The sequence below is a fragment of the Micromys minutus genome (assembly GCF_963924665.1).
Source record: "Micromys minutus genome assembly, chromosome: 18".
Classification (NCBI taxonomy): domain Eukaryota; kingdom Metazoa; phylum Chordata; class Mammalia; order Rodentia; family Muridae; genus Micromys; species Micromys minutus.
Genome location: NC_137953.1, coordinates 40,854,757 through 40,866,781, shown reverse-complemented (window position 1 = coordinate 40,866,781; position 12,025 = coordinate 40,854,757). Strand labels below are relative to the sequence as shown.

At 39.0% G+C, this 12,025-nt stretch overlaps 1 protein-coding gene across 4 annotated transcripts in view; it reads left to right on the top strand.

Annotated features, from left to right (window-relative positions):
* The window catches only part of UBN2 (ubinuclein 2), a 76,449-nt gene that overhangs the window by 22,736 nt on the left and 41,688 nt on the right, over positions 1-12,025 (top strand). For 2 of the 4 annotated variants that reach the window (XM_080932336.1, XM_080932334.1), the window contains exons 5-7: positions 334-437; positions 887-1,382; positions 8,058-8,128. In XM_080932336.1, the coding sequence (XP_080788462.1) occupies positions 334-437; positions 887-1,382; positions 8,058-8,128 (671 nt within the window). The remainder of the gene's footprint in view (positions 1-333; positions 438-886; positions 1,383-8,057; positions 8,129-12,025) is intronic. The other 2 variants (XM_080932335.1, XM_080932337.1) reach the window with 1 other exon arrangement.

Here is a 12,025-nt window from a genome sequence, read left to right as displayed (position 1 = left end):
GATTTTCCCTTCCACTATTAGCTCTGGGAATTGAACTCAGTCTAATTGGTGAGCTTCAAGTTCAGTGAGAAACTGACTAAGATGGAGAGCAATTGAAGAATGTACCCATTGTTGCCCCTTGGTTTCATATGCATTTGTACTCACACACCTATACACATAAACAATAATAACAACACAGACTTAGGCAAGAATGCTCATAGACCCAAGAATCTGTACTTTCAGCAAGTAATTCTAACTTAAGAAACCACTTTAAAACCTAACTACCTTATATGCAGCATTGCTAACATCAGAGAGGAAAATATTGATATATTGATAAATAATCTTTTTTTGTAGGTTCCCAAAATAAAAGAAGATGACATTGAGGTAAAGAAACGGAAGCGGAAAGAGGAAGGGGAAAAAGAAAAGAAGCCAAGGAAAAAAGTACCCAAACAACTGGGGTATGCTAAATAAGCCTTTTAGGAAATTAGCACAATATTCCAGTTTCATTTTAGAAATAAATATTTACCACTAATATATTTAGTTATGTCTAATTTGACCTTCTGCATGTCATCGTAGAGACTCGTGGGTGTTTCAGATTACACGTACAGATTTTTCATTGACTGTCTTGTTTATTACAACTTTTTAACCTAAAAGAACCAGTTTAATCCACATGTGTTCTTACAAATATGTAATTCTAGGACTTGGGAGAGTGAAGCAGAAGTTTAGGGCATCCTAAGGATGACATATGAGGAGTTTGAGTGTGAAACCCTGTCATATTATCTAGATGTTGAAGGTGCTAATGTGAAAGTATAATTTAATAAAACTAAAAAGACAATTTTGCTATCCCTTACATGGGGGATTAACTTTTAAAATGACAAAGCCTAACCTGTCTTTTTTTCCTTCACAGAGTTGTGGCTCTCAATTCACACAAGTCTGAAAAAAAGAAAAAGCGGTATAAAGATTCCCTTTCTCTCGCTGCCATGATACGAAAATTTCAAAAAGAGAAGGATGCATTGAAGAAGGAATCTACCCCTAAAGTCCCAGCGACCCCATCAACTTCCTCTCTGCCTAAGCCCCCTTGTGCTGCTACAGCCCTGGGGGATGACATCCCGGACTTAAGTCTGAACAGTGCTGACCCAGACCTCCCTATTTTTGTTAGCACAAACGAACATGAACTGTTTCAGGAAGCTGAAAATGCCCTAGAGATGCTAGATGATTTTGACTTTGACAGATTACTGGATGCTACTTCTGATGGAAGTCCCCTCTCTGAGTCAGGGGGAGAAAATGGAAATACTACCCAGCCCACCTTCGCCTCTCAGGTTGTGCCCAAGGTGGTACCTACACTTCCAGATGGTCTGCCTGTGCTTCTTGAGAAACGCATTGAGGACCTTCGTGTAGTAAGTGTAATGATGCTTTTGCTTTTTATTTACTACACAAACACTTAGTTTGAAGTTTTAAGACAAAAACAACCCATAGTCTCAATAACTTGCTATTTTCCATAATCCATTTTAGATATTGGCTGTATGTACATGGTAGAAGTTGTACCTGAAGTTACTTGGTGGAAACTATTTTATCTTGTAGTTGTTTCAGTGTGTTATATAATTTTGCAGTTTCAAGGAATCAAATCCTGGGTTTCATATATAACCTGGTCAAGAGTTCTGCCACTGGCCAGGGGTTAGTGGCTGGAACACCTTTTTAATCCCAGCACTCAGGAAGCAGAGGCAGGCAAATCTCTGTTAGAGATCAGCCTGGTCTACAGAGCGTGTTCTAGGATAGCAAGGACTACACAGAAATTTTATCTAGAAAAAGAGTTCTGCCTCTGAGCCACATCCTGAGCCCCCCTACTTCTTTTATGGTCTGTTTCTAGCTAATTAGAAGCTGTACAAAGCATCAGTTCTAGTCCCATCATGCCAGCTAGCACACTGGTTCCCTCATATTTGACTCATTCTTAGCCTGACCAGCTGCAAACCCACTTTCACACACACCCTTCATCTGAGATACAGAATGGTTTTGGTTCAAATTGATCTTTGAAAACTTGCATGTTTGTCTGAATCCATGCCATATTTTAGTCATTTTAAACTTCATTTCCTTATCATAAAAGTAATATAAACCTTGATAATGGCAGGTGTAGTAGTGCATACCTGCAGTTCTAGCGTGGAGGCTAAGACTAGAGGATCTGCAGTGGAGGCCAGCCTGCGTCATCTACTACAGACAACTTAGAATGTACTTAATTAATATTTAAGGAAAAACTCAAATTACTCACCCCTAGCAGATGTAGTCATTATTAAACTGGTGTCTTTTTTGGATTTTAATTGATGAATTAGAAGTTATTTTTTGCTAAAATCATTCTTCGTAATGTAATGTAAATCTCTGTTTTCCTTCTCTCCTTTCTCCATTGAAACCATCCTTATGCTGCATTTATTCTCTAACTGAAAACTTAGGTCCTTTGTACCAGAAGAGTCGTCTTTTTTGTCAGTTGGTTGTCCTTTGGTTTTATTGATTGAGTCTGTTGTGTTAACTACTGTTTTTATTGTTTACTGTTTCTTTTAAGGTTGTGACTTACTGATTAGCAGTTCTATATTTTTATTTATTTGAATGCCCTTTCTCAGTACAGAATGTAGAGGAAGTGTGTTAGGAGGGCTCATTGCCAGTGATGACTATATTTCTTACAGGTTTTATTTTATTTTTTTAAAGATTTATTTATTTATTTATTTTATGTGAGTACGCTGTCCCTGTCTTCAGAAGAGGGCATCAGATCCCATTACAGGTGATTGTGAGCCACCATGTGGTTGCTGGGAATTGAACTCAGGACCTTTGGAAGAGCAGTCAGTGCTCTTAACTGCTGAGCTATCTCTCCAGCCTCTTTATTTCATTTTTAATTATGTGTGTAGGTGAAGTGGTTGGTGCAGATGCCCATGGAGGCCAGAAGAGAGCACTGGGTCCCTGGAGCTGGAGTAACTAGTTTCCTGACTTGTGTGGTTGCTCCAAATTAAATACATATCTAAAAATTCAAAGCTACCATACACATGTTGCGGTAAATTAAAAAAAGTGATGATCTGTTGTCGTTCGCACTGCGGTCTCACTCTGCGGGAGCCACTCTAGCATGGAGCCGGGCACCCAGATGCTATCACAAAATCCACAGGCCGCCTGCTCCACTCCGTTCACTTCCCAGGCGGTTTATTTCGCCTGCCATCTCAGTCATAGCTTACACGCACGGTCCTCCACAGCCCGTTAACTTACCAAACAGGTTTATATGTTAAATTCTCAATCCACAAGCCCTCTATATAATAAGCTTACAACCAAAAGACAAAGATACAAATTGCCCATCTATATGAGATAAATTACACCCATAGAAACCCTTAGAAATAATCATGACAGCCTCATCAAGCTAGAGAGGAACATACACATCTGTCTTCATCTACTCCTCCATCCATCTCTGCTTCCCACCTCTTCTGCTTCTCTAGCCTTTTTCCCTACTTACCTCTCCACTGTCGAATCATGTATCATTCTAACATAAACCTACATACACAAATGAGAGAGAGTGCATCTTCTGGGTATAAATTGCCTTAAAATGGCCATTTCCAGCTCCAGCCATTTACCTGCAATTATGCCATGTTTTTTTAACAACTGAATCTTTTTTACAATTAAGTGTACCACATTTTCATTCTCCATTCACTATTGATTGACATCTAGGCTATTTGCTGACTATGAAGAACAGCAATAATGATTGTTTGTTTTCCTGGTGTTTAGTTTTTTGTTTTGTTTGTTTTAGATACCAACTCTGTCAGATAGACGTACAGCTGGTAAAGATCTTTTCCCATTCTGTACGCTGTTTCTTTGTTTGAATGAGAATGTCCTGAGCTGGACAGAAAGATTTTAGTTTCAAGTTCCATTTGTCAGTTGTTGATTTTAATTCCTGCATTACCAGAGTTATATTTGTAAAGTTCTCTTAGGTACAAGTCTTTTACTTCCTTGCTTAGTTTTAGTCAAAGTGTTTTGTTTTTGTTTTTATAAGCAATGTGAATGGCATTGTTTCCCTGATTTCTTTCTTGGCGATTTTTGTCTTTGGTACATCAGAAAGCTCCTCATTTGTGTGTGTTAATTTTGTATGCTACTTTGCTGAATGTGTTCATCAGCTGTAGGAGTATTGTGGTGAAGTCTCTAAGGTCTTTTATGTTGATCATTTGCAAGGAAGGATCCTCTGATTCTTCCTTTCCTTTCTTCTTTGTATCCCTTTCCCTTCTCTTGTCTCCTGGTCAAAGACTATGGGAGAATAGGCATTCTTGTCTTGTTCCCGATTTGTTGTGGAGATGCTTTAAGTTTTTCTTTGTTTGATATATGCTGGCTATGGATTTGTTGATTTGTTGTGTATTACTATTATGTTCTGGCATTACAGGCTTGCCACCATACCTGATCTGTTTTCTGTGGTTCCTATTGCTGTTTGTTGGTGCATAGCTTTATTTCACTATGACCAGATAAAATTCAAGGAATTATTTCAATTTTCTTTATTTATTGAAATATGTTTTGCATCTCAATATTTTAGTGTAGGGTTCAATAGACTGCTGAGAATGTATATGATCTAGTGGTTGGATGGAATGTTCTATACATATATTATATTAGATCCATTTGATACGTAATGTCATTTAATTAATTTTCTGTTCATTTTTTACTTATATGATCCATCCGTTGGTGAGAGGGGTGGTCAAAATGGGTTATTGAAGCCAGTTACTAATTGTGTGTGTGTGTGTGTATGTGTGTGTGTTAACCTGATACTTTACATCTGGAAGTATTTGCTTTGTAGAGATGAGTGTGTCATAATTTAGTGCATATATATTTAAGATTGTAATGTCTTGATAGATCCTTCTCTTGCATTTTGTATGGTGTCCTTATTTTAGTTTGGGAAGTCTATCTTCTTGGCATGTTTACCCATCCTTGCCCTCTAAGGTGGTTTCTGTCTCTGGTGGTGAGATATGATTCTTGCAGGTAACAAAGTGATGGATAGTGTTTCTTAATTCATTTTGCTACTCTGAGTCTTTTGATTGGAAAGTTAAGATCATTGATGCTTACAGTTATTCTTGAAAGATATGAAATGTACATATATATATATATATACACACACACACGTATATGTCATACAATACATATTGTGTTTAGTTTTTAGTCTTCCTTTGTTATGCTTTCCTGTTACTACTTCTTGAATGTGCCAAACTCTTCAGTCCCAAGTATTTCTTTAAGGTTTTCTTCGTGAGTCTGGCTTGGTGATCATAAATTCCTTTAAACTTCGTTTTATCTCCTTCCTCCTTTGATTAGTAAGATAAATGTTTGCTGGCATCAGTAGTCATCCAGATGTGGAAAACATCTGCCCAAGCCCTTCTGGCTTCATATGTGACTTGGTTTCCATCTTGCAGCTTTCAGTATTCTTTGTTTTGGACATTTAATGTTTTGGATACTGCATGTTGTCATTTGGTCCTATCTAATATTCTGTATTCCTTTTGTACTTTGCTAGGCAATTTTTTTCTTAGTTTTGCAATTTTTTTTTCCTCTGTGATTTTGTTGAAAATGTCTTCTGTAAAGTAGGGCATGGTGGCATATACCTCTAATCCCACTGTCAAGAGGCCAGCCTGGTCTCCATAGCAATAGGACAGCAAAAACTACATAATGAGACCCTGTCTTTAAAAATAAATAAATAAATAAATAAATAAATAAATAAATAAAACAAAACAACAACAACAAAAACAAACAAGTGAAAAATAGCAAGAAAAAAGAAAGTATTGTGCCTTTGACTTGGGTTGCTGCTGCTGTTTTTTCCTCTTGTTCTTCCTCTTCCTCTTCTTCCTCCTCACCACCTGTGATTTATAAATTTGGCTCCTTCCTTCCTTCCTTCCTTCCTAAAGATTTTGGTTTTTTTTTAAGATTTATTTTATGTATGTGAGCACACTGTAGCTGTCTTCAGACACACCAGAAGAGGGCATTGGATCCCAGTATAGATAGTTGTGAGCCACCATGTGGTTACTAGGAACTGACCTCAGGACCTCTGGAAGAGCTCTTAACCACTGAGCCACCTCTCCAATCCCTTGTCTTATTTTTTAAATTATGTGTATATGTGTGGGGTAGAGTAGGGTTGAACACATGAGTGCAGTACCTTTGAGGCCAGAGGAGATTTTTGATTTTCCTGGAGCTGTAAATAAGCCTTACTTTCCTCTTCCTCTTCTTCTACATTCTTGTCGGCATCATTGTTGACATCGCCTTTTTGTTTTTCAAGACAGGGTTACTCTGTGTAGCCCTGGTTGTTCTGGAAGTCATTCTGTAGGCCAGGCTGGCCTCAAACTTGAGGCCAAACTAATATTCCCAGCTGTATGTTATTTTTCTATTGGTGTGACAAAATGCCATGACTAAGGCAACTTACAAAAAAAAAAAAAACCCATTTAACTGGTGCCTCACAGTTAGCCTATGCATGTCATGGCAGCAGGCAGACAGGCATGGGGAGTCACAGCTGCTATCAGGTGCTTTCAGCTGTTTTGATTTGTTATATTTTAGTTTTATATTAAAAGTAATATATAAGTTGAAGATTGTAGACCTAATCTGAGTGAATTGGGGAGATTTTGTTTATGAACTTTTTGTTTGATTTTTTTTTTTTTGTAGTTGTTGTTTTGTTTTGTTTTAAATTGTCCTGGCATTTGAATTGAGGGTTTTGTGCCTGCTGGGCAAGCAGTGTACTATTGAGTACTGCCGTAACTCTTTAATTCAGGGTTGGTTTGTCTGCGCCCCCTCCCCCAATTCTTTCTTTCTTCTTAGTTTTCTTGACAATCTTATATTTGAAGTACAAGCATTATTTACATAAACTGAGTGGCTAAATAATTCAGCAGGAGCACACATCTTGCAAGTAACAGAAGTGACATTTAAGCCTCAGAAGTCACCTCATCTTCTCCATTTCCTCTTGTCTGAGAGACTTTGCCTACCACATAGTCTGCAGGCTGGGGAAACGATGGCTCAGCGTGGCTAAAAGATTGCCCAGGCAATAGTGCACACACTGTCGTATGAGACACTCTTCACACACTCACAAGGTCGCTGTGGGTGTGTTCTGGTCTTAAAAGGCTCAGTGATGTCTCATATCAAAAGACAAGCTGTCTGTAGTAACCATGACAGGGTCTCTACAGCTTTTTTTTAAGGACTTTAGTAAGAAATTGCCAATTAGAAGAGTCACTTACTGATATCCACGAATTCTTCACACCTTACTTTGAAATATGAGAACAGTGCTTTTGCAATGAATAAAATACACTTTCAAGCCGAATCTTTTGACAAGTTTTTTTCTTTTTTCTTTTCTTTTTATTTTAAGTTTCATTTTCTGTCTGGCTTTCTTTGTATATTTCTGTCCTCTACACATGCCTAATTTTCATCCTCTCTAAGAAGTATGTCATGGAAATTTGCCCTTTCTACCTAAATCATGTGAAATTGTCAAATACTTTGGTAGCTTGGCAGAGGTGCCCTGATTTGCTCCAGTCCTTGTATCAGCTCTGTCAGTCTGTGCGTCTTGTGGCCTCTGACATGGGCTGGGCCTTTGACTTCCTCAGTCTATTGTGCTGTAAGTGAATATGGCAGGTTTTCACATTAAAAACTCTCTTGCTTCTACTCACCTGGTTAAAAGGAAATGAGAGAATAAGTATTTGCTTTAAAACAAAAATCTCTATCATGTATACCGAGTTCTATCTGCATGTATGCCTGCAGGCCAGCAGAGGGCACCAGACCTCATTACAGATGGTTATGAGCCACTGTGATTACTGGGAGTTGAACTCAGGACCTCTGGAAAACAGATACTCTTAACCTCTGAGCCATCTCATCAGCCCAGGTCTCTGCTTTTTGTGCCATTAAGTCTGTGCTGACTGTTACAGCCACTGCAGCAAAAATACATGATAGATAGCCTGTGTGATGTGGACCTCATTGGCTTTGCCCGACTCTGGGTCAGAATTTATCTTACTGATAATGATTGCTTACTAATTATTGTGTTGTTGTTGTTAGACAACTCATGTCATTATTGTTTCGTGTGAATTACATTGTCTGTTTTTCTTATGTTTCTCTAGGCTGCCAAACTTTTTGATGAAGAAGGAAGGAAAAAATTCTTTACACAAGATATGAATAATATTCTTCTGGAGTAAGTGATTTTTATCTTTTTCTTTTTAAACCTGGACTGGGAATAAATCTGGATGAGAGAGCACCTGCCTAGCATTCATGAGGTCCTAAGTTTAATTCCTAACTGGAAAGAAAGGAAAGAGAACAGGTGACACACATTGCAGGCTGCTGAGGATGGAGTTAGTAAAATGTGTGCTTAGCATGATTCACATCAACTGTATGTGGTGGTCCATTTGTAATCTCAGCACTTCAGAAAGGAAGGATGGACGGTTAAAGGTCATCCTCAACTACATTGTGAGTTCAAGGTCAGCCTGGGCTACTCTATCTCCAATAGTAAACTAATTTAAAACTTTGCAAGGAATAGTGATGTGTGCCTCTAAGCCCAGCACCAAGAGGCTGAGGCCAGCTTGGGATCTAAGTTGAGAGTTGATGAGATGGCTCAGTGGGTAAAATACTTGCTATACAAGTTTGTTCTTAGTTTGAACCCTAGAACCCAGATGAAAGGAGAAAAACCCATTTCCAGTGTTACCCCTTGAGCTCCACACACTTGACATACATTCACACTATAATAGGTAAGTGGTTGAAAGGCTAAGGATATAGTTCAACGGGTACAGTTCTTGCCTTTAATTTATAAAGGTCTGGATCAGATTTCTCAGTGCTGCATAAAACTGGGCGTGGCACTTTATACCTGTTGTTTTTCATTATTTATAATTAGTTACAGTTTGTTATCTTCATACTTAAGAAATAGGCTTCTCAAACATTAGTATGTTTCTAGAGGAGTAGCGGTAGAGTTTGTTGTCAGCCTGGGGTTTTCAGGTTGAATGTAGGTCCATCGAAGAGGTGTGTGGTTCATCACACCTGTGCTGATTCGGTCACTTTTGAACTCCAGAGACACTGGGCAGTGTCACTCATCAGGGCTGTCCAGGTTCTAGATCAGATCTCACCGGGGTTGTACCCTTCCTCATATACATAACTTTTTTTAAAAGATTTATTTATTATTTATAAGTATACTGTAGCTCCCTTTAGACACACCAGAAGAGGGCACCAGATCTCATTACAGATGGTTGTGAACCACCATGTGATTGATGGGATTTGGACTCAGGACCTCTGGAAGAGCAATCAGTGCTCTAACCACTGAGCCATCTCTCCAGCCCAATAACTCTTTTCTCATGGCTACTGGCCTTTCCACTCGCTTCCTCCTTTCCCACTACATTCACTGTTCTATAAGAGAGGAAATGTATTTTACCCCAGGAGAGCAAAGATCCTATTCTTGTGCTCTGGTAGCACAGGTAGACATACCATCAGGAGGCTTCTCTTTTCATTCTTCCCAGTCTGTCACAAAACAAATCTCTTAATTGGGAAGCTCATGTACTTTTGTTTATTCTTATTTCTACTTTTATTTCATGTGTGGGTATTATGTTTTATTTAAAAAAGAAGCCAGTGATGTGATAGAGGCAGGCACAGTGAGGCCTTTTTTTTTTTTTCCATCAGGAAACCTAATAGTTCTAGAAAACTGGTTTTTTTTTTTGTTGTTGTGTCTTTTTTGTTTTGTTTTGTTTTTTCAAGACAGGGTTTCTCTGTGTAGCCCTGGCTATCCTAGAATTCACTATGTAAACCAGGTCAGCCTTAAACTTAGAGATATACCTGCCTCTACCTCTCAAGTCCTAGAATTACAGGTGTGTATCACTACACCTGGCTCAAGGCCTGATTTTCATAATGAAATGTGTTAACCAGGCAAGCTGTTACTAAATTGATAAAGCTACAGGTAGCCATTAACATCATCAGAGATGGTGAGAGAGATAAATTATAGCAGGAAATATCAGTTAAAGTGACAGGCTTACCACTACTTAGTCATCCTAGGCTCCAGTGGTAGTTTATTTGGGGCAGAGGTCTGTCTTCAGCTGTCACATTAGGCCATCATTACATGTTCAGCCACTGCAAGGACGGAATAGGCCTTTGGCTGCCAGACCCAGAAGGTCAGAGAGATTTTTCTGGGGATGAGATACTCAGTGAAATTGGCCTCTGTCTTAGTTAGGTTTTTATTGCTATGAATAGACACCATAACCAATGCAAGTTTTATAAAGGACAACATTTAATTGAGGCTGGCTTACAGATTCACAGGTTTAGTCCATTATCATCCTGGATACATGGCAGCTTCCAGGCAGGCATGGTGCAGGAGGACCTGAGAGTTCTACATCTGAAGGAAGCCAGGAACAGTCTGGGCATCCTCAGGCAGCTAGAAAGAGAGTCTTCAAACCCACCCCCACAATGACACACTTCCTCCAACAAGGCCATACCTTCTAACAGTGCCACTCCCTGGGCCAAACGTATGCAAACCATCACAGCCTCCCTTGACTTAGGCAGAGTAAGGCAGTCAACGCAACAGTGCCCACAGTTTGTGCAGAGCTCTGGCAGCAGGTGAGGCATGGGGCAGTTTTTCCCAGTGGTTAACATCACCATAATCCAGGTCTGTGCCTCATTTATTGCCTTTATAGACCTTATAAATTTATATTTAGCATGACTTACAAGTACAGTTTTGAACATATTAAAAATTTCTTATAAGGTAGCTTATTACTAACTTACATAATTTAATTATCTTTAACAGTTTATAACAAGTTACTTGCTCTTATAAGATTAGGATTTGTATTTTAGCCTTTAAAAAATTACAATTTTTGTGTTGAAGCTCTTTGAGTATCAAAATGAAACTTTTGATGAAGTCATAGAGACTGGCAACTTTATTCTCCTGGTCTTTTCATGGTGCATCATTATAGACTCTCATAGTGTCTTGTCTGACTCAGTTTATCAAAATAGCTAAAGCTTAAGAGACAAAGAGACTATACATGTATTCCTAAGTTGTTTTTTTTTATTTAGCCTGAATGAACTGTAAGGAAAGACATTCGTCCTGCTGCATCATATGCGCCTCTGGGAGAAGTAGCAGGGCACAGCCATAATCTGGTCAAGGCAAGACCTCACTTTAACAGTGTAAACAACTCAATGCTTATATCTGGGATTCATTTGTGATCCTTTGGGTGCTTCTAAAGGACCCAAGTCACCTCTCTGGCCCCACCCTTGACAGCATCCTAGATAGTTGGCCCCTAGGCTCCAGCTGGCTTTATTTTATTGTGGCTGTGTTCTTGATAGTCATCAGATTACACTGGCATTTCTGAAATTGCTCAAGGCCTTCATGCAGTTGGGCTGTGTTTTTCTTGGTAGTCTTACCTGGACTCCAGGAGTTCCAGTCCTGCCATATAGTGAGTGCCAAGGCTTAGCTGCTCTCTATGACCCTCACATGCCTTTTAAAAGTCGTGTCATCTTATTGGCTCTTACAGAGTTTGGTTGCCAACACAGGGTATATTTTTGGATATAAATGCATGGAGGTGCAGCTTTAATATTTTATTAGCAAGTATTGTTTAATCTGGATGGAGGTGACTAAACTGGGTAGTTGGACAATTATAGGAATGTGTTATGGGGCCAGTCCCTTGGCATTGGTTTCTACCCTTGAATCTTTGTTGTATAGTCTTTTTTCTGATATCAGGCACCCTCACTGTCCCAGAGGATCCCAGCAGACCAGTACCTGATGTCATAGAAGGAGATGCTTTGCTATGGAGGACTCCTCAGACAGATGCTTGCTAGTTTCCTTTTTTTGTAGCAATTTAACAATCTGCCAAACAGAAAGTATGCCTTGAGGACTTGATTTATCTTCAAGGTGCACACCTCCTGATACAGTAGTCTGCTCTGAATTTGGGTTGGAGTCTCAGTCTCTCTGGGGCCTCCAGAAGTTAATTCCATCTAATGAGAATAAAGACCACCGAACCAAAGTTTTTGGTCATTAAGCAAGCTTTATTTTCTGCCAGATAGTGCTATCTCTCTAAAGTGGGGTTTGAGAAAATGACATTAAACATAGGAAAAAAAAAAACAA